Below are 26,359 nucleotides of genomic sequence, written 5' to 3'. Positions count from 1 at the left end.
TTTCTAAAACAGAACAGTTATTCAATAAAGGCTCTTGTTCCCCACTTTTGTCCCTCAGCCAGTCAGTTCCCTTCTTTGGTGCACCCAGAGTTACCACTTTCTTGTGTAATCTTTATGGAATATTCTATGTGTATATGTAAGCAGTTGCTTATTGTTTGTAGTCTAACCTTTTAGTAGTACTAATTGCATTCCTCTCATCATGAATGAAGTGGAATATCTTTATATGTGAAAAGCCACCAGTATTTCCTAGTCTGTGAAGTCTGTTCATATCCTTTGCCCATTTCTCTTTTGGACTACTTCTTACTGATTTGTAAGAGCTCTTTGTAGTTTGAGGAAATCAACTTTGGTAATATGCATTGCAAATATTTTTCAGCTTTGACTTTTGTCTTTTGACTTAATGTATGGTTTTGCTTTATACAGGTAACAGTTTTTTGTATCATCATATTTTATCCATCTTTTTTCCCATGATTTATTCAAATACTTCTGTGTTTCTTTTTGTGTTTAATTTTTGATCCATCTGGCATTTGATTAGGGTGATAAAATTGGCATAGATCCAGCTTAACTTTCCCAAATAGCTACTTAGTGACTAACCACTGATTTAAAATGTAATCTTTATGATAGAGTACTAAATTCCACTCCATGTGTAGTGGATTTATGAGTGGTTTTCACTTTCTACATTGTATAATTCTTTACAGTTTGCCTTTTTTTTTTTTAAACCATGAAACAGCCTCACTTTATAATTAGAAAAAATAAAGATATTTCATTATGAACAGTAATGGATGATAAAAGAAAAATATCAAATACAATAATCAATACATGATTTTAGGAAAGGTAGGTGACTACAGAAAAATGTTTCTCATGTCATACCGTTAAATAAATTCAGATTTATTAAAGATGCACAATATGAAACTGTAGGGGAATTTTGCTGAGAAAGGATTAGTAAGCAAAAGATGAAAGCTGTTACATTTGTATTTTTTATAATACTTATTTGAATTGTGTAAAAAAGGTACTCCCAGTGTTATCAGTTGTTCATCAGGATAATGTGCATGACACTGCTATTTGCTTTGGAGATTTAATCAGCAGTCTACCATCCTGCTTCCAGTAAGTTTGTAGAGACCTGGGATAACTGGTGTTTTTGTGATATTTTGATAATTGCTTATCATTGTTTCCTTTAGGATCTTAAGTACCAGGCACAGGATAACTTTATGATGATGGATGATGCTGTTCTCTGTATGTGCTTCAGCAGAGATACAGAAATGTTAGCAACTGGTGCCCAAGATGGAAAAATCAAGGTATGAATTAGAGGCATGAACTCTTATATGTAGACATTTTGAGAGTTCTGTGACAAGTTAGTCCCTAATAGGGTTTTTTTTACCTACTCTTTATTGAGCATCAACTTTATGCTAGTCACTTTAGTTTTTCTTATTTAATCCCAATAATAACTCTGCTTACAGAGGCCCAGTAATTTAAAGTCACACAGTTGGTAATAGATTTGGGACTTCAGATCTGCTCGTGCCCTTTCTGCTGTGCCACCATAGCTTACCTTATTTGGTGTGTTTTGCTTTGGGGTGGTGGTCTGCAAATGCTTAGCAGTGATCAGCTGTGGCTTGTATTTAATTGCTGGTCAAATACCCTGGGCTAGATAAAGTACAGAAATGGTCTCTGCTAAGTGAACTTAGAGTCTAAATTTTTGCTTTAATAATTTAAAAGGAAAGAGGTTTAAGTTTCAGAGGATTCAAGTTGTCATTGTACTTTGAGAACCTGACATATCATATTCAGCCATTGGCATGCATTTTTAATGCTGTTTTTAGTACCTTAGTGAGCCCTGTATTTTGCCTGGCTCTGCAGGGTAGGAGTGGGACATGGGACACTGTATTTATAAGTTTTTACTATTCTTCTTTTTAAAAAAATAAAGGTATGGAAGATTCAGAGTGGACAGTGTTTAAGGAGATTTGAAAGGGCACACAGCAAAGGTGTCACCTGTCTAAGCTTCTCTAAGGATAGCAGTCAGATCCTTAGTGCCTCTTTTGACCAGACAATTAGGTAAGTAAGAATCTCCAAATTGCCCTCACTTTTGTTTGATATGATGAAACTTCAGAGGGAGGTAGTAGTTAGTGATTTCTGTGTTTTCACCAGGATTCCTTTATATGGACAGTGAGGGAATAAATGAGTAATGAATACATGTGAGACCTTATTTCCCCAAAATACAGCTGACACAGTGCTATTGTGTCGTCCATTTGGGTCTCTACCCAGAAGAGAGATCAGAAGGGGATTTTAGCACCGCTTCATGTTTCTCAAAGTGTGGTCTATGGACCCACCTGCATCAGAGTCACCTTAGAGAGCATGTGACAAATACAGATTCCTGGGACCCAGCAGAGACCTAGAAGTCTGTCACTGAACAGAAGCTTGTGGTATCAATAGCATATTTTTTTCCAGTCTCTCTGCAAAGCTTTGTTTTTGTTTTTGTTTGATTGTTAGACATAAGGAAAATACTACTCCATACATAATTGTGTAGTCCCTGTTCTTAATATTTTAACATGAGCTTCTGTAATTCATCTAAAATGCTTTCAACACTTGGTTCCAACCACAGTATATAGGATATTAATTGCTCTTTTCATTTGCTTTTATTTGTGATAGAATTCATGGTTTAAAATCTGGAAAAACCCTGAAGGAATTCCGTGGCCATTCCTCCTTTGTTAATGAAGCCACCTTTACACAGGATGGACATTATATTATCAGTGCATCCTCTGATGGCACTGTAAAGGTTAAGTATTTGCTACTGGTGTTATTTGGGGTGTCTATTCCATTTTTTCTATTTTGCCCTTTGAGGAGTTTTCAGTGGTGATAAGGTGAAAGTTATGGTGGCTAAACCTCTTTACACTGTATTTTAGCCATAATTGAGATCTGTGACAATAATCATAGTCTGCGGGTAATTCCTGTTGGCCTAGGACCTCAAATCTCAAACCTACAGGCTATATGATACGTAGGAAAAGGTGTAGAGTTCTAAACTTAAGTCAACTCCTGTTTACAGGACTTTGTGACTTTGCCACAAAGTCAAATGGCCTTGCCTGCAACAGTCAAATTCACGAAGGGCTCAGTGGCAGAATAAATAGGTCTCTTTTATTGCACAGCTTCACCCCACACCCAGCCCCCCACGTTAGGACCTTTCTGATAGCATTAATGAGGAATAAGATGGGTGTAGAGTAGAACTAAGTCCTCTTAGTTACTTGGTATCTTCATCTCTCAGCTGAAAGTAATAGATCTTCAGTTTTAAGAGATTTAGTTATTTCAAGAGAGGGCATCATTTCCTAGAAAAGATGGGCAATCCAAATTGAAAATTGCTAGAGATCTTTGAGACACTCCATTTACATTGTACATCTGCTTTTGAATTGCCTTTTGTAAGTGAATATTCTCTGGCAGAAGACCTAAACATCCTAACACAGATCCCTAACAGTCAGACCCCTTTCTGTGATGGCTTGGGAATTGAACCAGAAATTTGAAGGTAGGAGATGTACCCTTCCTCAGGATGGAACAGAAATACAGAGTTCTTGGTGCTTTAGTCATGGGGTTTGCCCTCTCTGTGCTGTGAATATGGGCCTTACAGCCTATAGGACTGTGAGGTGGCTTGTACAGGTCTCTTTGTTTTGTAGTCTTTACCTTTAGTTTTTTGCAGTAGGTGGGGTAAAATATCTCACTGACTTTTTGGACAGAAAACTCTAGAAGTCCCTTGATCACCGAAATGTTCATTTCTCCCCTAGGTCGCTGGGCTTTAGAGAGGCAATTGGGGGAGATGATAACAGTATTTATTAAGGAAATAAATATTGAGACAACTAGTGGGGCAGCTATTTCCTCCTTTTTCTAGGTATTTATTCAACATCCATTTTGTGCTAGGCTTCATTGAAGGCACAGGAGAAACACAGCATAGTCATGCCTTTGAGGTTTTTATATCATCACTACTCATGATGTGAGTAGTGTCCAGACACAGGCAACAGTTGGTTCATCCCTTCTCTAAGCATGTCTCAGATTTCAGTAACTATGATGTCTGATTATCTGCGTCAGTTCATAATAGTTCAGAAGGGCAAGGTAAAAAACATTAGGGTGGAGAACTATTAGAAGAGGTATTGGACTGGGAGAGGTCATACAGGTGGCCAAGAGTAGCCTCCGCTTCATGGATCCTCGCTTGTGGCTGTTGACATTGTGACTTCTGTGGAGTGGTTCTCAGTACAAACTGAATCATTTGTGGAGCTTTTAAAAAAATAAAGCTACATACATCCCACCCTAGACCCACCAAATTTGAATCTCAGCATCCTGAGTATACAAATCTAAAAAACCCTCATTTCATTTTGATGTCCAGAGACCGGGTAGCTTTCTGGTTGTTTATGACAGTAGCATTGTTGACACATAGCTAATTTCAAAGTTAGGAAGCTTGTTAGCCAAGGGAAATTTTGTAGGAAAAGAGCATACATTTTAAGAGTTTTATTATTTAGCTTTCTAATTTTTTGTTATTTTTATCAGTTAATCAGCAAATAGAGGAGTTCTTTTGTATATGGCAATGCTAGGTATTTGGACTGTAAGCAGCTTTTTTTTTTTTTTTAGTCCTTTTTTATCTTTTAAAGTAACTTAATTTTCAACCCCCCGACTTTAGAAATTGCTGCACTTCCCCCCCCTAAATGTTTATGCCTTATGTTTCGGTGTTGTAGATCTGGAACATGAAGACCACAGAATGTTCAAATACCTTTAAATCCTTGGGCAGCACTGCTGGGACAGACATCACTGTCAACAGTGTGATCCTGCTTCCTAAAAACCCAGAGCACTTTGTGGTTTGCAACAGATCCAACACAGTGGTCATCATGAACATGCAGGGACAGGTGAGTGCTCAGACTGTGCCTTTCCTTGGGCCCTGTGGGCAGTTCCCTAGTCAGAGACACTTGGTCCTACACTTTCAGTGAAGTATCAGCTATCAGTTCACCACTCAGAAAACCAGATACACTGTTTTTTAGACACTTATTTAAATTTTAAATTCTACTGTCTACAAAGCATCTTTCTGGCATCTCAAAAGTTAGCTCCTTTCCCTGGAATGTTTGTATACTATGGTCTTTCTTTTGCATCCTTTGGATAAATTAAATTCTCTCTTTTTTTTTAGTTTGTTTTTTTGGCTGCTCTGGGTCTTCGTTGCTGCATGTAGTCTTTTTCTAGTTGTGGCGAGCAGGGGCTACTCTCCAGTTGAAGTGCATAGGATTCTCATTCTGGTGGCTTCTTGCTGTGGAGCGCAGGCTCGAGCAGCCGAGCTTTAGTTGTTGCCGCTCACAGGCTATGCAGCAAGGTCTCAGTAGTTGTGGCACACAGGCGTAGTTGCCCCTTGGCATGTGGGATTGAACCTGTGTCCCCTGCAGGTGGCAGGGGATTCTTAACCACTGGATCACCAGGGAAGTCCCCTGGTTTGTCTTTAAACCTTCTTCAGAACCTCACTGAAGATTTTAAGGTGTAGCAGTCCCTCTGTGAGGGAAGGAGACATAGTACGTGGATTAAGAGTCTGACATAGACATCAGAAGGGGGATGGAGAGTGTAGTCTTATCAAGACCTTATATACTTTTATCAGACCCACTCCCCACAACATACATCTTAAGATAACAAGATTAGTCAGAAGGTTCTTGTTAAGGAGATACATTGTTCTTATATAATCATTAGTACAGAGCTTAAGGAAAAACATAACCCTTGAGCCATTAGCTCTGGGATTAAAAAAAAAAAAACGTTTTATGGGACTAAGATGAAGGAATGTAGGAAAGAAAAAAAAAGTTTGTCCTTTTCTCCTCCTTGAGAGCCCTGGACCCCTTCCTTCCTTGAGGGCCCCAGACTCCTTATCAGTCTACCTAAGAATTAGTTTTGTCATTCACCCCTTTTTCTTTTAGGAGAATTATGTTGCCAAGGGAAAAAGGTGGCATTTTCATTCCATAACTACTTCCTGCTGGGATGGGGGTATTGCCCCTAAATTGTTGAGGCAACATATTCTCCTAACCCGCATATTGAGGGTTTCTAATCCGGGGACCCAAAGTTGGAGGAGGTTGTAGAAGCTGTATCGGCATGAACAATCATTTGTAATCTAAAAGCTTTTAGATGGCTAGAAACAAACCCCATTATACAGTTACAAAACTGATGTAAGGCGAAATAGTCATTAAACCAAGTTAAAACGTAATCACAATTAAAAGTCACATTATTTCCATAGTTAAGGTACAGTGAGTTATACCAATCCATTTTAGGATTGTTAGATGTCTTCAGATTAAGAAGAAGAGGTGCCACATATGATTGTTGTTGGTGAAGAGGTGAAGAAAGTCCTTTTCTTGAATTGGAAAAACCCACCATGTGAAGTCTTCCAGTGATGAAGAAGGGAGCATTTTGCAGACCTAGCAGTTAGACCAATTTTGGAGACGATCAGGGGTCACCTGCCAGGGTTCTTGTAATATCTGTTGAAAGATTGAAAGCTGAGTCACATAGTAAATTCTAAGGCTTCAGGATCTATGACAATATTGGTGCACAAAAATGGTCTGCCATAGACACAGTCCCTTCTAGGGGCAGTGCGAGCCCTCGTTAAAGCTATGGGTAAAACTTTAAACCAGTTGTCTTGTGTTTCCTGAGTTAGCTTATGCAGACTCTTAATAATGTCATTTTCTTCCTTTTCAAAGGAAATAGCCCTGTACTTTCAATCTGGGATTCCTGACTTAGGTTCTTAGAAACCTCATGCTCACCAGCAGCGCTTCAATCCATAGAGTTTGGAGGCACAGCTATGACAAGGACTCGCTTTTAGGACTCTGGTCCCATATGGAAGCAGCCAAGAGAGATGCTGCTGAAGCTAGAGTTCCACCTCATTCCCGACTGCACTCCTAGCAAGTCTGGGTTCTCATGACTATTCCAAGCTTGGGGTCTGAGTAAAAGTACACAGCAACAACATGGATCACAAGTCCCTTGAAAGTCTATGATCCAACAGTTTAGGTTAGTGGTTCTAATTCCCCAGGCAGTTACGGAATGGTCAAAGACCAGGAAAAGGTGACTGAGAAAGGGAAGTTTGGTCCACATGCTTCGCCCATTTCTGGCCGCTCCTCTCGCAGGGACATTGGGTGCCTTTTGGCATTGGTAAGTCGGTATAAACCCCTGCCTGACAAAGCTCCCAATTTGGGGGCAGCCTTCAGTCATTTTGAGGCACCTTGAAACTGCAGAGTAAGGCTCTGCTTTGTACACTTGCTTCATACTTAATTCTGTACGTCTCAGGCTCTCAGTCAGTCACACACACAGGCACATCGTAGAGTTAGTAAAGTAAAAGTATACTAAAAGAAGAGGCAAGCTAGAGCTCTGAATGTCCTTACCTTGTTTTGAAGATCCCAGACAAGCCCCCAAGATGATAGCTTGTGGTGAATGATTCGAATTCGTGATCTCCGAAGAAGATTTAGCTTCGGGACTGGGGACCAGGCTTGATCACTCAAGAACTTTTGTGTAGCAGAGTTTTATTAAAAGTATAAAAAGGAGAGAGAAAGCTTCTGACATAGACATCAGAAGAGGGATAGAGGGTGCCCTCTGCTTGACTTAATTAAAAAGTTAAAAAAAATTTTTTTTTGATTCATAAAGTTACAAAAACAGGGCAGAGAGTTCCTATACACCCTTCCCCTGCATCTGTCAATGATAACATCTTACATAGCCATTGTATAATTATCAAAACCAGGACATTGACATCAAAACCAGGTACAAGACTATTAAATATGAGCCTTATTTAGATTGTCTTTACATGCATTCATCTTGAGGTGGGACATGAACAGCTCTGTGAAATTTCATCTTGTTTTATGTAACCACCACAGTTAAGGTATAGAACTGTTTCACCACCCTCAAAGAAACTCCCTTGTGCTGTACTTTTTATAGTTAAATCCTCTCCTCACAACCCTAGCCCCTGGCAGCCACTGATCTGTTTGACACTATTCTTTCGAGTATAGTAAATAAGAGTCACACAGTATGTAACCTTTAAACCTTTTGAGATTGGTTTCTCTCCACTTGATTTGTGATGATTTAAGTGGTATGTAAAATAGATCAAGCAAGGTCTTAAAGAGATAGAGTTCCATTATGAATGGGAAGGGCATCTCATTCTGTTAGAAAGAGGAAACTAGGGGGCATGGGTCACAGAGCATTGAGAACCAGTAGCATGATTTAGGAAATTGTGTATGGTAATGAATTTGCTTCAGGATAAAATGACTCAATAGATTAAAGAGTAGGATTGGTGACCTGGGACATGGAAATTGTAAATTTCTATCTGCCACTGACTTACAATAGCTTATCTTTTGTGTATTTCCCAGTCAAGAGGATTTAGCACAAGGTGAATGGAATTGGTAATCTAATTATGACAGTAAACCAGAGTACAAAATAACATAAAGATGTCCGTTTCCCCTGCTGCAGTGGAACTACTGCTAATCCAGATGTTTTATCTTTACCTTGGACTGTGTTGTACTCTTAGATTGTCAGAAGCTTCAGCTCTGGTAAGAGAGAAGGTGGTGACTTTGTTTGCTGTGCCCTCTCTCCCCGTGGCGAATGGATATACTGTGTAGGGGAGGACTTTGTGCTTTACTGCTTCAGCACAGTCACTGGCAAACTGGAGAGAACTTTGACAGTAAGTATTACTGACTTAAGGCCATCTACAGAAATTGTTAATGCTTACATCTTTCTGAACTCAGAAGTAAACCTTTTTCAGACTGCTGTCCTTGTGAATCTTGATGTAAAAATATGTAAAAGTGTCATCAAGTAAAATAAAGGGTCCATAAGTAATTGTATGGAATTACCTCCTGTATCTGGAAAAGTCATCTTTCAGTGAGCCCTCAGCTTCTAGTGGATAGGATGAGTGTACATAAAGCAAAGGAGGAGGAAAAGGAATGTGCCTGTCTAGCCAGAGTAGTTAAACCTCCTCAGGGTAGTTGGAGTGACAGATACAGCTAGTCTGCATGTGTTTTCAAAGGCTAGTTACTTGTATATTACCCTATCAAATTGGTTTTTTAAGCGTTTAGTAACAAGGAATAATTAATGCAGCTGCTGTAACAATCTTCAAATTTCAGTGGCCTAACACAATGAATATTATGTCACAATGTGATATAAATTGCATCCTCCTCCTCCCTCTTTTAGCTGTGCCATTTGGGAAATGTGGCCTCTAAAGTCTTAGGAGAAAAGATAATTGAAGGGGTTATACTGGATGTTTTAAAGACTCACATCTGGAAGTGGTTTATATTATTTTGTCCATCGTTCTTTTTTGATTAGAATTAGTGCTGCCAGCAGCCCAAATGCAAAGGAGGAGTGGACAGGGAAAATGCAGTCTACAGTTGGGAAGAAGAGATGGTGTGAATGTATAAAAAAATCATAAACATACCTGTTAGAGAATAATCTCCTCTCAAACTATTCTTGAGTGAACTTTTGGTACACCAGCCTTGTGAAGCCTCCTCCAGTAGAAAGCAAAGATGTGAACAAAACAGAATGAGGTGGCAAGTGTCCTCTAGCTGAGGAAAATACTGAGTTCACTGAGTTGAAGGAATTGTTCAGTCTCAGCCACTGTCTTGGCCTAATATTTGCAAAATGGATGATGACTGGGACCAGCTATAGCACCAAAAGTGGTTTGGCATAAAGTATAATTCACACATTATGAAGAACAGTACAGAAAATGTGATCAGCCATCTGATAGCCTCGTTCGAGTTTTTGGTTTGTATGTTAACCCTCTTTGAGGTTCCCTTAGGTTTGATTCCTTTGGTGAGAAGTAGAAGCTTCTCTTCTTACCCGCCACTCAGCTCTGGTAGCTTCTTCAGTGATTTGTTAGTGACCTCTGTACCCTGATTCTGTGCTTCCCTATTCCAGGTTCACGAGAAGGATGTGATTGGTATTGCACATCACCCTCATCAGAACCTGATTGCTACTTACAGTGAAGATGGACTGCTAAAGCTCTGGAAACCCTAATTCAGCTTCTCTTTTTAAACTAACTTGAGAGCACGTACTTAAAATGAAGATATTACTCATGTGTTGCTTTTTTTTAAGGCCAGCTTTTCTAAGCAAATCATCTGAATTAGGCACAAGAATAATTTTGTGAAAATTCATGTTTAAGTAGCGGTTACCACTTTTTATATATTTTCAAGGTATTCACTGGGGCAGTCACTTAATGCTGTCAATCATCTTTTACCTGAAGAGCAAAATACTGGTATTCCTAGGGAGAAATTGTACTCCTTTGATTATTTGAAATGCTTTGATTGAAATGGGCTTCCTGCAGTAAAACTTGTAAATTAGGAACTATCCTAAATTCATTAGCTGTTTACTATCCCACCTTTTTTTTTTTTTTTTTAAAGATGTTAATAAACTTTACACCTTTCTGGAGGCTTTGTTTTTAAATGTAAATAAATGCCTATCTAGTTAAGGCATTTACTTAGAATCAGATGAAGAGTGCAGGACACTACATTATCATCCCTGAAGTCAGTTTCCCATAGGATCTCATTTCACTGCCCTCCCCCGGGGCGTTCATTTTTTCTTAATTGCAGGATCCACTATGAGAATTCAGTTTTGGCATATCTCCTTTGTATGCAGAGGAAGGTTTTTGCACTGAAAATGTGCTGTTCAAGAAAAAATAATTAGAAGAGATTTAGGAAACAAACTCTCAGCAGTATTTTGCATATGGGTCTTTTCTGTTTCAACCAATATATGTGGAATGCCTGTTGATGTGTTAAGATACTGTGGGTACCATTTCAAGAAAGTGAGCTTATTTATGGAGGCCTTTTATGCCCCATTTCCCCAGTTATTAGGTACAGGTGAATGAGAATTTTGCAGTCTTAAAACCCTTTGTCACTTGAAATACAGTCTGATCTGTATTAAAGATGAGCAATGCTTAGCATGTAAAAATGCTTAATGCTGGCCGAATAATTCTTTAACAGCACTATGAAATCATCTTTCCCAGTTACACTCCCCAAATTTGGTCTTTTTGCCACAAAACCTTAACTTTCTCACAGAATGTCATTTGTGTCATTTTGAGAGTTGAATGATAGCTACGTGACTGTAGCCTGCCATTCCTCTCAGTGAAGAGCAGCTTTCATTTAAGTAAAAGAAGTTTAAGGTGGAAAGAAAAGAGCTCATGCAAAAATTCCTTACAAAAATCAAGAAACCAGTTTGATTTAGCCCACAACCTCATGAACTGGCAGTTCAGAGGCTTTCTTTGTGCCAAGGCTCATGGAGAACAAGAATCTATCAGCATGGGTGCACTTAGTTCTACGAATTTTTAGCAAACATCTCTTCTGTTCTTGCATCTAATGCTCAGGATGGTTAGACCAATTTCTGTCACAGGATAGGGGAAAAGCAGCAAGTTAACAGGATTAGTGGTTGATAAGAGGAAATCTGGAGTTTTGATGACTGGGAAGCATTATGCAGATCTAAAGGGTTAGGAAAAGGTTTTCTGGAGTTGACTGTGAAAAGGACCATCAAGAGCTCAAGGTAAAGGGCTTTGGTGATCTTAGGGGGAGCCTTTCCAGGCCCTGCAGTGTGCTACAGGTGCAAGGCATGTGCTACACAAATGGTAAGGTCCGGGGAGACAGGCAGAGAGGAGAGGACTAGTCTACAGGCCTTAAAGTATATTTTCTTAAGGGAGTTAATGCTCATAATTGGGGAGGAAAAATCTGCCTTTCCCAAGTTTTTTCTTCCAGTCCCTTGTTCCTGGTCATCTCCTGCAGTAGAGAAGGCAGGGGGAGCCCTGGGGAGAGGCAGAAGTGGTGGAGAGCTTGGGTTGGGCATGACTGAGCAGTGTGGGAACCAGGAAGGGCTCCTGGACCCTTGCTTGCACCCTACCCCAACCCAGGTTCCTAGAGAGCCACTACAGCCCATGTATTTGACACTCCTCTCTAGCACTGCAAACTCAAAATGCACGTGTGCTTGCTCAGTCGTGCCCAACTTTTAGGGACCCCATGAACCGGGGCCCTAAAGGCTCCATGGCATTTTCCAGGCAAGAATATTGGAGCATGTTGCAATTTCCTGTTCCTGAGGATCTTCCTGTCCCAGGGATTGAACCTCCATCACTTGGGTCTCCTGCATTGGTTGGCAGATTCCTCATCACTGCACTACCTGGGAAGCCAGAATTCAAAATATATGGCATTCAAGTTAAGCCCTGCCCCCCAAAACTCCATGAGTTGTTCCATCTCCCACTCAGTTGTTGCATTAATGACTCTGGAAAACATTTAATGACCTAGTACTTCACAGCAGTTATTTTTTTCTGAGTCTTAGGTATAGTTAGGTCTAATTCAGTGTTGTGTTAACCAGTTATTTTTCAGCTTGTATTTCTACCACTAACAGTATTTACTTAGTCCTTCCTATGTGAACAGTGTTGTTTCTCAGAACTGCTTTATGAGCTCCAGCCTATTGAGTCCCATGATACAAGTGAAGAAACAGGTTGACCGAGGTTTTATACTTACTCCTAGGGCTCACACACTTTAAAAAGTGTCATTTTCTTCCATCTTATGGTTTGGATAGAGGCAAAGAGTCCATGGGTGTTTCTCCACATTTGGTTAAGACTTATCTAAACTGAACACAGGCGGTGAGAGGAGTAGAAAGAGACCAAGTACAGCAGTGGGGTTTAGCAAGCACGTACAAACTTGAGAACCAGTAAGTAGACCAGGGGTCCTTTTCATCATCTTCAAGGTATTTCAATCCTTGTTCTGTTGGTCTTTGAAGGTGGCTGAGATAATCAAGTGAAGTGATACTGTTGCTCAAGCATTTTTTACTCACTGTGCCTTTAGAACCTATGCTTCCTATTCCCACATTATTTCAAAACAGGAAACTACCAGTATGTCAAAGACGGGAAGCTCCCTTAGTCTGGAACAGACTTGGTGTAGCAAGGGCTGCCATTCTTTGACCCTCCACACAGCAGTTCTACCAATGGTATTACTGTTCTGGTGATTTAATATAACTATATCCCCATGGTGGTGGTGTACGGCCTTGGCTGTATATATGACCATCCTGGTTGCTGAGGCTACACACAGCTCAACTACACCAAAATACCTGAGACACATCATGTTTTGGCCAAGGTTGGGAGCCAGTATTATACACACAAAAAAATCTGATGCTAATTTCACAAGATTTGTCACCACGTTCTAAGACCCTCATGGGACATAAAATTAGCTTTTTATTCCCTGCAAGTATGAATGGACAGGGGGAGCATCATTAAGGAGGCATTAGGGCTAGGTCCAGGGAGCTACACTTCTGTGAATGCACTATTTCTTTGTTGACCTTGGCTAGAGTTAAAAAAGAACTAACTTTTGGTGTTTTGTTTTTACAGATTACAAACCTGTCAGTTTCTGCCTCTCTAGGTTACTACTAGTTTCTTCTAGTGATGTCTAAAGATATTTTACTGTGGTCAAACAAAAGTAAAAGCTTACTCAACCGTTTTTGAGTATATATATCTCAGTAGCACTAACCTTATTAACTGTTGTGCAACCATTATTGTTTTTAAACTAAGTTTCCATTCCTCCCAGCCCTTGGTAATCTGTGTGCTATGAATTTGCCTAGGTAGTTCATATAAATATGTAAGGCCTTTCTGTTACAAATACACGTATGACACATTTTGTTCATTCACCTGTTAAGGGTCTTTTCCAGTGAGTCGGTTCTTTGCATCAGGTGGCCCAAGTATTGGAGCTTCAGCATCAGTACCTCTAACAATGTTCAGGACTGATGCTGAAGCACCAACAAGGTACAGGGTTCTCATTTCTTCATATTCTCACTTGTTTCCATTTTGGATTACTAGCTACAAAGTGGTATATCTCACCAAATTTTCATGTTATTTCCCTCATGACTAATAAATATTAAAGCCTCATGTAAGGATTTTTGTAATTTTTACAATGTATTTATAACACAGGTTTATCGCAGAGTTTTTTAGACCAATATTTTCCTTTCTGAACACTTGCCTGGCCAGATTAAAAAGAGATAATGCAAGAATGATAGGATGGGGAGAAGCTATCAATTAAGACTGTCAGTATGAGAAGAAACCTGAATGTTTGGGGAATATGCACTTCACCCCAAGTTTTAGTCTCCTCTTTTTAACTCGTGTTGTAAGGGGAAGTTAGGTTGTGGAGTACATGTCCATGTTAGAACTGTTTAAGGCTCCTGATTACGAGAGAGACAGAATCAGTAGAACAAGCGAAAACCCACATTCCACTTCAGTGTGCAAAAATTCTTAAGCCCCCCATCCCATTTGTTGCTCATTACTCATCCCTCCACTTTCACTCTGCACCCTTATTTAGTATTAAACGTCAGAACTATGGTTAAGTAGTACTTTTCTGGTGTTACTCACTTTAGTTAAATGAAACTAGTAATCTTAACTAGTGAAAAGCCAATGCTTTAACCTGGGGAAAAAAAACCTGTGGTGACACACTGGACATGCTTTGTAATCAGTATATTAAAGAGACATTCATACATTTCAAGAATTGCTTAAATTCTGATACCAGATTTAAGCTTGTGAACATATGACTTTAAACATACAATTAAAGCTATTCATCATAATCTGCTATACTACCAACATTAAATTACAGTTACTCTGGAGCATAAGTTAAATGGTTTAAAGTAAGCCTATAACATACCTACAAAAACACCTTCCTATCTCATACATGCAAATTACTTCTCCATTAAAGGTCTCATCACTCTAACCTCTAAGTTTCCCTGCTCCAGAAGTCACTACTCTAAGGCTTACTGTGGTCCAAAGGTGGGGGGGCGGGGGGCAAAAAAAGTAACCAGGACCAATAGCTATATTAATAAAAGATGGCACAGCAAAAGAAGGGAATGCAATTCTACAAGTGCAAGCCCTCAATAAGCAGCATATTATGATAAACCCCTTCTTTACAAAGGTATCATTTCTATCACTGATACCACAGGCTAAATTAAATTATACAGCATGCCATCTTCAAGTACAGTTGAGGCAATAGAATAAATGCAGAAGCATCACAATGAATCCCACTTACTACATACAGACCAACACTTCTCTACATTAATTTCTTTGTCTGACTGCCAGTTAAACACAGTTTTAATTTCATAGCTTAACAATTAAGGGTCATACACTGAAGTCAATACATATACCTGGCATTTCAATCTAAGCTATTCCACGTACATAGCTGAAATCAATTACAAAGTATGGCCTAACAAATGCTAGGGGAAATTTTTTAAAGTCATTTTTACAAGTACTAAACTTATCTTACACACTGAAGTCATCATACATACAGGGCAAAGTCAGAGCTTTTATATTTGAGTTTATTCTTCATTTAACTTTTAAACACTACTATAGTTGAATATTAAAACAAAAGCAAGTAGTGAGCATATGATTATAGTCCTTCACTCAATCACTACTGCAAATAAAACACCAGCAGTGAGTGTTATTCACAGGCCCTACTAAGAGGTCTGACACTGAACACCACCCCGAGGATGATGTTCATCATCCTCGTATGCTTCTCCATTGTAATGGCGCCGTCTTTCCTGATTTGGATCAAAGTCCACTAATTCTACCTGGTCCATTTCATCAGTCTCTTCTACTTCCTTCCTCTCAGGCAGAAGTTTTTCCAGCAAAGAGAGTTTATCAGGAGAGAGAAAGCCATTCTCAGGAAAGTTTACCTATAAAATGAGATTTTTACCGTTTAAATGAAAGTTTAAATGATTTATTTATCCCTCCTTAGACTAATTACCATTCACCCATTTTCCCCAGAAAACACACTTGTAACCTGTAACCACAGAATTATTTGGTAAATCAGCCAATCCCAGGTTAGTTAGAACAAATGGTCTGAGACGACATATATCATCTAGTATTCTGAACCAGAATTCAAGGTAAAGCCTTTAAAAAAATCCTACTAAACAGTAACTGCACTGTAACGATCACTTCTTTTCAGCAAATACATTTCTACAGAACCCAGCCTAAAACACATCCTTTTTAATGGATATTTAAAGAAAGCTATTGATCAGAAAGCAATTTTTAAAATGTTAAGTTTGTGGGTCTGAGGTGACTCAATTTAAGGTAAGGGAAATGGTTGGATGCTTTAAGAACCAGAGCACTACAGTATTTTGTCAGAAATCCACACTAGCTAACATACTTCTGTTGTACTTAAAAGATACTAGTAATAGCCTTTCATTAGTAAAATACCCACTTGCCATGCATCCCCTTCCCTACCACAGTGATGCAAACCAACCAACTTGATACAAAGAATGTTCAACATGACAGGAGTAATATTAGATCTAGACAAGGGAGAATATAAAATTGGCACTTCCGGCAATTCAGAAACTTATAAAAATTTTTTTTTTTTTTAAACAGGTAAGCAATGAGGATTTATTGTATAGGATAGGGAATTATAGTCAATATTGTGTAATAATCTGTAATGGAATATAATCTGCAAAAAATATAACTGAATCACTACTCTGTATACCTGAAACTAATCCAATAGTGCAAATCAACTATACTTCAATTAAAGAAAAAACTCGATTCTAAAATTTTCTGACAGTCCTTCCTACTACATTTGGCTTTATCTGATGTTTAGAAGAAGTCTGTTCTTCAGGGAAGCTGATGGCATACTGGATAAATTCTCTAATTCAACTAGAAAGACTCAGCTCTCTTTCCTAAAGCTGACATATGAGCAAAGGGCAAATCAAAGAGGAAAAAAAAATGTTAACACCCTGAATTCATCACAGTATTTAAACAATTAGAATTTTACTTTATTTCAGAATAAGTTTACTGTTGAAAAAAAAGATATTTACTAAAGCCACAACATTATTCTTTTGGACAAAAACTTTTATAGCAAAACTGTGGTACACGAGCATTAGTAATCTGAGTACTATATGGTTATAGAAGATATTTAGAAAAACAGAAATGATGTATTCCAAAGGCTGTAATAGGCACAATATATATGCTTGTACTGGGTCTGCAAGCATTATACTAGAATGCACTACAAGTGATCCAAGAAGTTGCAGGCTTTCAGCATCAGGTACTAAAAAGATAAAAAGGATTATAAAATTTTAATAAGCTAATCATTCTCAAATATTTCTGAAGTACTTTCTAAGCTTACCTTAAATTCAATGATTAGGCGACCCTTTTCGTATGGCCTACGATAAATTGGCATGCCTTCATTTAGCACACACTTGATATCTCCATGCTTGACAATTTGACCTAAAAACATTAAAGCCAAACTCCTTAAATACAATCACATTTTTATGAGCAGGGAAAATAAAGAGAGGGACATCCTAGCTCACTGATAGGAATACATTAATGTGAAAACAATCCTGGTTTCTATAAATTTGATTTATAGATTTTCTAGGGGCTCACAAGAGAGTCAAGAATGCACAATCTCAGCTCAGCTCAAGGATGGTTCTGTTCTGATCAATACTGAATTGCCACTTTCCTCTATGCCCATACTAGCTACTAGCAATGAACACCAAAATAGAAAGAAACACTTTCTAGTTACCATACCTGGATGAGAAGTGATGACTATGGTTCGGTTGTCAAGAGTAGATATTGGCTTTTGGAAGCCACACAACGCCTCAACCAGCTGTATGTCCATACACATGAAAAGGTCTTCTCCTCGTCTGTACAATGGAAATATGGCATATGCTTAGGGCTTTCAAACCACCAATGATTCCAAGTACCAAAATAGGCAATTTTAGAAACAAATGGTATATTTCAAAAGATGCCCTTTCTTCCTTTTTTTTTCTTCCTGATTTTTAAAATGAGCTGAGAACAGGGAACAGCAAATACATGTAACCTGCCAGCAGTTTCCTGGACAAGCTTCAGAATCCCTCCACACATTCTAGGCAGTAAAACACATCTCAGACTGGGTCCTGGATAAGTCAGGGTCTATTAAAAGGGGACATGGCCAATTTCAAGGGAACAGTAAGATCTTTACTGATGTACATGAATTAATATAGTGCCTGGCACATTGTGAACTCAACCTTTTATACCAGTACACTTCCTCCTCCTTGTGCTTGCTTTCTTTTCCAATTCATACTAGTAATATCTTTTCATCACACAGATCACTCTCCAGAAATACTGAGGATTCACCTCAAAATGACAGCATCAAAATTATGAGCTTGACAGCATTTCCCATTACTGTTGAGACACTATAATTCAAAACTTGTTCTTTTAAGATGTCACTCCCAACAGCTGCTGCAGTCCTATTCCAGTCAAATGTTGCAACCAAGCTTATCACAAACTCAGGAAATGAAACTGGTAAGAGCTTTAAGGCACATACTTCAAAATTAGTTTTGAAAAAAATTTATTAAAAAAAACTGGGAGCTAAATTTTGTCATGGGATGCATTCCCTAATCCACCTGCTTATACAACACATCTTCTAATTGAAGCATATCCTTCAAAAACCAGATCAGGCAACAATTTATGTAAATTTAGACACAAAAACAATCTGATTCTTTGAAACATTAATGATTTAAAATCATTTATAAAAGACATACATAGCCTCATTCTTCTGCTATACTTTTCTAGGTTATTTCCAAAAACTGTTCTAAACCTAATGAAAAGCTCATTCAAATTAGAGGAAACAAAAATAATCCCAAATAGGCAAGATGTCAGTTTGAATATTTTATAAATTTTTACCGAGTAAAAACAGCATGGTCCTTCTGATCTAAAACAATGATAATATCTCCTGGCTCCAGTCCTGGTTCTTGGTCTCCTTCACCATGGAATGTTATCTTCTGGCCATCTTTCATGCCTAAAAACAAAAGGCTAATTTTACACTCTTAACATCTAACTAAGGTCAGGGTCTCTACTAAGAAACACAAATGCATGTTTGTGTGTAAGTCTGTGGATGCTCAAGTTGTAGAGAATTTACCAGAAATGCACATATGCTTAGATCAATCCAACTTCTTACTGAAGAAAGTGATCATAATGGAGAACACACATCTAGAGGCAAACAAATCAAGCCTCAAATCTCAGAGCTGCTATTTATTACTAGGCAGGATTACCCTGGGGAAGCAAGTTGCATAACCTTCCTAAGCATCAGCTTTCCCAGAGAGACCTACCTCTCCATCACAGCTCTTGTGAGGACTAAAGAAAAAGGTCTATGCTGGCGCCAATCAGTGATTGGCAAACATAACCATAAATGCTTTACTACTTCAATTTCATTAATTTTAAAAAAGTCTACTAAATGTAACAAGCATAAGTCAGACTTTCTTCCCTTTATTGTATTAGAAGTAATATGAAACAAAAAATTTTTTTAATCTATACTATTTTCATTGAATGATTTTTAATCTTTTAAAAAAGGATAATTTTTAAAATCCTTTTTAGATACTTTCAGACCATGTGGTTAGTGTCTATAATAGAGTCAAGAATAGAAAAGTTTTTCCAATAAGCAAACATTTCTTAAAGGTCAACATATTTACTGAGATTTCTTCCCTCTGGCTCAGTTAAGTTCAGTAAGAGCTTACTTAGCTAACCTTTACAAAGAACTCGTGTGTTTGCAGATCATTTACACTGCAGTAATGGCTCTGGATTTCCTGAATGAAAGATCACTGACATCACCCAACAAGAGCAACTTTGTTTTAGTTTCTATCATGTAAAGTATTAAATGTATACAATAGCCAACAGTAGAACAAATCCCTATTTAACATCAATCTAGATCCATAATTACCAGTTCATGACTATTTCATGTATTACACACTTTTCCACCCACATTTCCTACATATACTTCAAGCAAAATCCAGACATACCAATTAACCCAAATACTTTAGTATGTACCTCTACGAAAAGATGGACTTACACTAAAACATCAATATTATACACTGACAAAAATAAACATGTCATTCATGAGGCAAATGGAGAAGGAAATGGCAACCCACTCCAGTGTTCTTGCCTGGAGAATCTCATGGACAGAGACTGGCGGGCTGCCGTCTGTGGGGTCACACAGAGCGGACATGACTGAAGTGACTTAGCGGCAGCATGAGGTAAAGTAACTGTCTTGCTACACTAGTGAAGCAATTAAACTCAGATCTAAGTTTTACCGGTTGTTTCAACAAGGTTAAGATTACCGGCAGGGGCTTTCCTGGCAGTTCAGTGGTTAAGACTCCGCTCTTTCACGGCAGGGGGTGCAAAGGAGGAACTCAGATCCCACATATACTGTGGCATGAGGTGGGGGCTGGGGGGGTATAGGCAAGTGTAACATTCATAAATGGTTTCACTTAGTACTAAATGCCCTCCTGAGTACATATAGTTGGTATCAAGAAGGGGATTTTACCAGATAGGGAGACACTCAAACCCTACCAAACATGGACCAGTTAAGGAGAAACAAAATTGAGGAAGGAGTACTGAGTCACATGGGAGACTACTATTGCAGGGGCCTAAATTAATGTATGTATTACATGTAATAATAGTTTCATTTAAAAATAGCCAAGTCTGAAGGATCCATTCATGTTGATTATTTCATACTAAGTACAGCACAATTTACTCTGGGGCTGTATACACGTTTCCAAATTTCTACAATGAATATGTACTGCTATAATACATTTTAAAGGATTTTAAAATAAACTGACAAAATTAAGGAATAGGCAAAATAAAAAAAGTATATCCTAATAGTATTTAAAGAAAGTTTTAGGTTATAATCCAAGAGGCAGAAACAGGTATGTTTACCTAATCTGTAGAAATCATTATAAATATTTATAGTCTGCTGCTGCTAAGTTGCTTCAGTCATGTCCGACTCTGTGCAACCCCAGAGACGGCAGCCCACGAGGATCCCCTGTCCCTGGGATTCTCCAGGCAAGAACACTAGAGTGGGTTGCCATTGCCTTCTCCAATGCATGAAAATGAAAAGTGAAAGTCTAAGTTCTTACAAATTAGTAAATCAAATACACATCCATTCTTTACCCCAACAGTTCAAAACTATCCTCAATTATGACAGTTTTAAGCAATTACAAAATGTAGAATATAATTAATCAAAATAGAAAAGTGGCTCAGAACTCACCTTTGTCAATATGAACTTCTAGAATTTTCTTTTCTCGAACTATCTTCCTTCCATTGCAGCTTTTACATCTATCTTTAGGACTGATCCGCTCCCCATGGCCCTGGCACTCCATGCAGACAGACTGAATTTGCTGAACCATTCCAGGTCCTATCTGATGAATTCTTATTTGCATTCCAGTACCTCGGCAATTGGGACAGCATTCTACTGCCCCTTTTTTACCACCTCGGCCTAAACAGTTTAAAAACAATGTTTGAATTTAGTGTTGGACATAGTGATTAATGTTCTAGTGAGACAGTCCCCTGAACATGCCACTTCATTAATATTTTCAAGGTCTGATGGAATGCTGCTTTAAAAAACTACAATTCAGGCTTTTTGATAAAATATTGCCACATCAGCTTCAGTTATCATTATAAACATCTTGACTGCTATTTTTCTCAATAAACTATTTCAGTATTTTAGATTTTAAACATATGTCCCCAAAGCACAATTCTTAAGAGTACTTCAACTGTGAAACGAGAACATTTCAGTTCCCTCTCATTAGGAAACACTGCATTTTCAACAAATAACTTTTATTTATTTAAAAAAAAAAAAAAAACTTAAAAGATTCATATCACAGCCAGTAATTTCAGTTGACTACCCCAAAAGAGAACATTGCTAAGTATTAAGATTATGAAGCCACTGGAGTGCCTCAAGTTCTAGAGGGGATAGGAAGTACTCATCTCTGAACAATGTTGAGTAGAAAGACACCAAATTACATCAATTCCACCCTGCATTCAAAACACACACATGAAAGTGCTGATAATTTGCTGTTATTTCTGAAAGAGGTTCAGGTGGTTTTCACATTTGCACAGCACAGTATCTGCCAGTTTTATATACCCAGAAAGGTTTCAGTTCCATTTTGAAACATGAATGTTAAGACATACCTTCACATTTGTCACAAATCACATTCTTTTGCAGAGCTAGTTTTCTTGTTGCACCATTATATAAATCTTCTAAAGTTACTGTAAGTTGATGGACAACGTTTTTACCTATAACAAAACAGTCCTCATTTAGAATACTGCTTGCAAACAGCCCTTGCAGCAAGACCCAGCACAGCCAAAAATAAGTAAAATTTTAGAAAGCTGCATCCTGTGTTCAAGGCACTGTAAAAACGGTAAAGGAAAATGAAAGATGAGCCTTACAGATTCACACATAATCTAACTGTGGTGTAACTTCAAATAAGGAAAATCAGGTGAGATTAAGTAACACATATGGATGCAGCTGTGGCCCTCCTATATTTATGGCAACCAAAAACATTAACTGCAAAAATCATCTGAAAAAACTCATGTTACTTGAATAGACACATTTCACAATAGTTTAACCCAAACTGCTTTTCTGTTCTAGTATATTCCTTGACTCATGTATTATACTGAGCGACATGACCAATTACAACATCCAAAAACTCTTTAGCACACTAAAGTTCCAAAAACTAATCAAGTTTGGCCAGGGAAGCTGATCTATTTATTCAGTCTCCAAAGAATATCAATTCCTACTTCTTCCTGAAGTAGGAACAGCACATACTGCTGAGCTGACTGTTTAAAGGCTAGATTTCTCATTCTTTACCACAGTGCTTTCCAACAGAACTTTCTGCAGTAAGGGAGAAGGTTTATACCCTCTGGTAGCCAATACAATAGCCAGTAGTCACACATGGTTACTGAGCATGTAAATATGGCTATTACAAACTAAGTAACTGAATTTTTATTTTTCTTTGAAGAAATCTAAATTTTATATTGCCAGGAGCTACAAAGGAATGGCATATCTCATCTAGAAATGGGAAGTGGAAGGTGGAGATTATATAAGAGCAGAGGCTACAGAAATATAGTGACCTGTCAATAGGTAATAAGTTCCTAGCTAGTGATTCTTTCACAATGACTTTATCCACCAGGAAATACTTTCGCTTAAGATCTTGAACTATCTCCACAATATGTATAATGAACATTTTTAGTTTCCAATCAAAAGTGAAGTACCATTAACTATAACCTTCTGCTCCTGGACCCACCTTTTGTTTCTGTATCAAATACCACATAACTGGTTCTGCCATGCTAAAAGCTGCCCTGCTTACTTCAGTGCTTTATAGACTTCAGAGTACAGGGAAGGAATAAAACTTCTGAAATTTAAGCAAATTTTTTTCAGTATCATACTACAGAAAATGACCTTTCATCAATTTAAGACATGTAGTAGTTCGCCAATCGATTTTGATTGGAAATTGTTTAAATTTCTTTAAAAAAAAAAAAAAAAAAAGTAAAACATACCCCTTTCAAGAAAATCTGAACAAAAATGTCCAGTTGTGAGACATCTCTGGTAGTGCAGAAGCCAAGATTCAGTGCTCCCAATGCAGGGGACCTGGGTTTGATCACTGATCAGCAAAACTAGATCCTACAAGCCACAACTAAAAAGATCCTGCATGCTGCAACTAACACCCTGTGCAGCATTAAACATACACACACAATTCCCAGTCTTTCGGAATCCAAGAACACTCAAAGAGGAAATTTAAGAGCCTGCCCATTCCTTCTACCCATTAGTTTGTATAAACCACAGTGGGAACAGAGTAACATGAACTCTAACCAGAACACTGTACTCCTATGAGCAGTATTTCTACAGTCCAGAAATCACACGTTAAAGGCACATATTTTGATGTAATAAAACTTAAGAAAGATTAAACAGACAGCAGGCCATTTGGAGGCAATGAACCTGTGTTCCAGTGAAGACTGATGGGACGGCTATATATGACCTTGATAAAAATTTAGAATTCTGATACGTAATTTACTTTCGACAGGATAAAACCACTGCACTTCCCACTGGGGTTGAGGATCAAATAAAATCTGTGAAAAAGGTTTTGAAAATTATGTTCTTATACTTCATGAAGCCGTGTATACTCCCAACAACTTTAGACACACTTTTTAGTACTTGACTGGCTTAGCTATTTTTAGTTTCATCAAAACTATTACCATAGGTTAGTGTACATTATACTAACAAATAAACAAGCATTTAATAGTTGAATTCTCAAGAATCTGCTTTGACTAAAAGGGCTAACTTTAGTTTGGTACATGTAGATTAGGTTATTCTTACCTCTCCTCTCTCTCTGCATCCTGCCTCCTCCTCCGAAAAACATATCAAAGATGTCCATGGGGGAGCCAAAACCACCACCTGCTCCACCTTCTTTAATTGCCTGTTCTCCTCCTTTGTCATATAACTCCCTTTTCTTTGCATCAGAGAGCACTTCGTAAGCTTGAGAAATCTGTTTAAACTGTTTTGAGAAAAAGGGGATAAATTTCACTCAAAAAGGACAGCTACTATATTAAACATAATTTCACGTTGTAATTGAAATACTATACACCTGACAAGAAGAATTCAACTATGTTATGGGTGTACTACTTGCCTTCTCGCCTTCATTTGGATTCTTATCAGGGTGGTACTTCAAGGCCAGTTTCCTGTAAGCCTTTTTCAATTCTTCTTGGGTGGCATTGGGTTTGACCCCCAAAACATCATAGTAAGTGGTTTCTTTCACCATTTTCTACAGCCTAAAACAAGAAAGCTCAATTTTAACCGACTTTCAACTGATAATTTTAATTAATAAAATCAAGAGTTCAGGCAGAGAAATCTGTTCTTTGACAAATCTGATAAGACCACCACTTTCCTTAAGTTTCACAGAGAAAGTAACAATTCCTCTGGTAACTCACCCGTAAATCCTAATAGACTAAATATAACCTAACAATCACCAGGGAATAATTCAAAAACCTCCTGTAGCGCTGGTTTCCACCTGGAAGGGTCCATACTAACGCGACTACTATCTGGATTCTGTTTCCCTTCCCAAGTAGCGACAGAGGGCAGCAAAGAAAAAGGGTATTAACAGGTTCAGTCCACTATTATTCTCTTTGGTAAACCTGGTAAACCACACATTTCCAAGAAAAAACACTTTGGCATAGGGCGGGGGAGAGGTAGTGTTTTATGAAACTGATAAAGAAAACTAGCTCCCCTCCCCGCTCAGTCTCTTTCTCAATCACAGAAGAGAGTAGCTCCTCTGTTTTGACCGAACCCCTATCGCCCCCACAAGCCAGCATAGTTTACATGTTGTTAGGTTCTCCCTTGCATTCAGGGCCGACCGTTACGGTTTCCTTCCCTTCCCCTTCCCGGATGGAAGGGGTGGGAGAAACCCAGCACTCAACAAAGAGGAGGAGGAGAGACCAGAGAAACGAAAGCCGCAGCCTCCGCCCGGCTCCTCCCGCAGCCCCTCGCCCCAAGGGTCCTTTCGCGCGTGCGCGCAGGGTCGCCCCCCCCCACTCCCCCCACCCCCCCCCACTCCCCCCACCCCCCCCACTCCCCCCACCCCCCCCACCCCCTCAGCGAGCGCCCGCAGAGGAAAAGCCGGAGGCGGCAGATCCTTGGAGACCTCAAGGAGGGATGGAAAAAGCTTCAGGAAAGGTCTTGGGTCCACTCGCTGCGCGCCGGCAAGGGTTGCCGGGGCACCCCCCACCCCCCCCCCCCGCCCGGCCTTCCAGAAGGGGACTCGAGGATACAGGAACCGACAACCCTCCCGCCCACGCGGAGCCAACCGCCTCCCGACCGCGGCTCTATCCAGCTTCCCAGCGCCGCCTGTGGCGCCAGACTTAGGAAGAGGGGACGCGGGAGAGCTGAAACTCACCGGTGAGCGGGCCGATGCCGGTGTGGGGGAGCGGGAAAGAGCGCGTTGCTGTGCGCAGCTCGGGCAGCCGCCGCTCCTCCGCCTTTCACCGAGCGTTCTGGAAAGTTCCGGCCGGCGCGCCGCAGCAGTCTCCTTTTGTAGCCGAGCCCAGGCGCGTCACCCGCCGGAAGTCCCGCCCCTCCCACCGCTGCCACCGCCCGCGGTTACCTGGGCAACGGCGCGGGGGGGAGCTCGGGTGGGGAGGAGTTGTGCGGAAGGGCCTTGTGGGGATGGGCGCAAGCCTGGGTTCTCAACGTTCGTGGAACTTTCTGGATCCCCTTCTTCCAGCTAGTGGGCCCGCAGGAGCCGGGATTGCCCGGGAGCGCTGCAGTTCTGGGTCAGCTCCGGATTCCCAGATCAGTGGGGCTCTCGCCGCTGGCTAGAGCGCGCGACACTTGGGAACTGGGCCCCGGGCAGGGGCCGTGTGCTGCAATGGAACCTCTCAGAACAAAGCCCTGCTGCTCCGCCTCCCCGCCGGCGCCTCTTTCGTCTCTTTCCTCGCCTCAAACCGGCTTAGATTCTTAGCCTTGAGGTTCTAGGAAACCGCCGGCACGAAATGCTCAGCAGGACGGGCTTGCGGCCCCCGAGCAATCAGACGCGCAGTCCATGGCCTCGTAATTCGCGAAACTGCGAAGTTGGAAGAGCTCTTCGTGCGAGTCTAGACCCC

The 26,359-nt window shown here is 39.6% G+C and overlaps 2 protein-coding genes across 4 annotated transcripts in view; one reads left to right on the top strand and one right to left on the bottom strand.

Annotated features, from left to right (window-relative positions):
* Positions 1–10,375, top strand: part of SMU1 (SMU1 DNA replication regulator and spliceosomal factor) — a 28,580-nt gene extending 18,205 nt beyond the window's left edge. The window contains exons 7-12 of the mRNA XM_086416566.1: positions 1,176–1,292; positions 1,916–2,043; positions 2,638–2,764; positions 4,701–4,868; positions 8,492–8,644; positions 9,871–10,375. Coding sequence (XP_086272692.1) covers positions 1,176–1,292; positions 1,916–2,043; positions 2,638–2,764; positions 4,701–4,868; positions 8,492–8,644; positions 9,871–9,969 — 792 coding nt within the window. The 3' untranslated portion in view covers positions 9,970–10,375. The remainder of the gene's footprint in view (positions 1–1,175; positions 1,293–1,915; positions 2,044–2,637; positions 2,765–4,700; positions 4,869–8,491; positions 8,645–9,870) is intronic.
* Positions 10,376–15,261: 4,886 nt separating this feature from the next.
* DNAJA1 (DnaJ heat shock protein family (Hsp40) member A1) lies at positions 15,262–25,762 on the bottom strand. Of its 3 annotated transcripts, none has more exons than XM_086416583.1 (9): positions 25,654–25,762; positions 24,391–24,532; positions 24,081–24,258; positions 21,896–22,000; positions 20,973–21,200; positions 18,614–18,728; positions 17,477–17,592; positions 17,076–17,176; positions 15,262–16,997 (listed from the first exon to the last, which is right to left on the bottom strand). In XM_086416583.1, exons 2-9 carry the CDS (start codon positions 24,520–24,522, stop codon positions 16,956–16,958), a joined length of 1,017 nt encoding a protein of 338 aa, XP_086272709.1. In that variant the 5' UTR covers positions 24,523–24,532; positions 25,654–25,762; the 3' UTR covers positions 15,262–16,955. The 3 variants fall into 3 exon arrangements, 2 of the variants coding, with proteins under 2 accessions (XP_086272709.1, XP_086272710.1); XM_086416584.1 differs by having other exon boundaries at positions 15,262–15,636; XR_015170092.1 differs by lacking the exon at positions 15,262–16,997 and having other exon boundaries at positions 17,101–17,176; positions 17,477–17,737.
* Between the last annotated feature and the right edge of the window lie 597 nt (positions 25,763–26,359).

Source organism: Bos grunniens, chromosome 8 (genome assembly GCF_055505025.1).
Source record: "Bos grunniens cultivar Pamir isolate PY7600 chromosome 8, Bosgru_T2T1.0, whole genome shotgun sequence".
NCBI lineage: Eukaryota > Metazoa > Chordata > Mammalia > Artiodactyla > Bovidae > Bos > Bos grunniens.
Note: the sequence above shows the minus strand (reverse complement) of the source record. Positions and strands in the feature narration are given on the sequence as shown.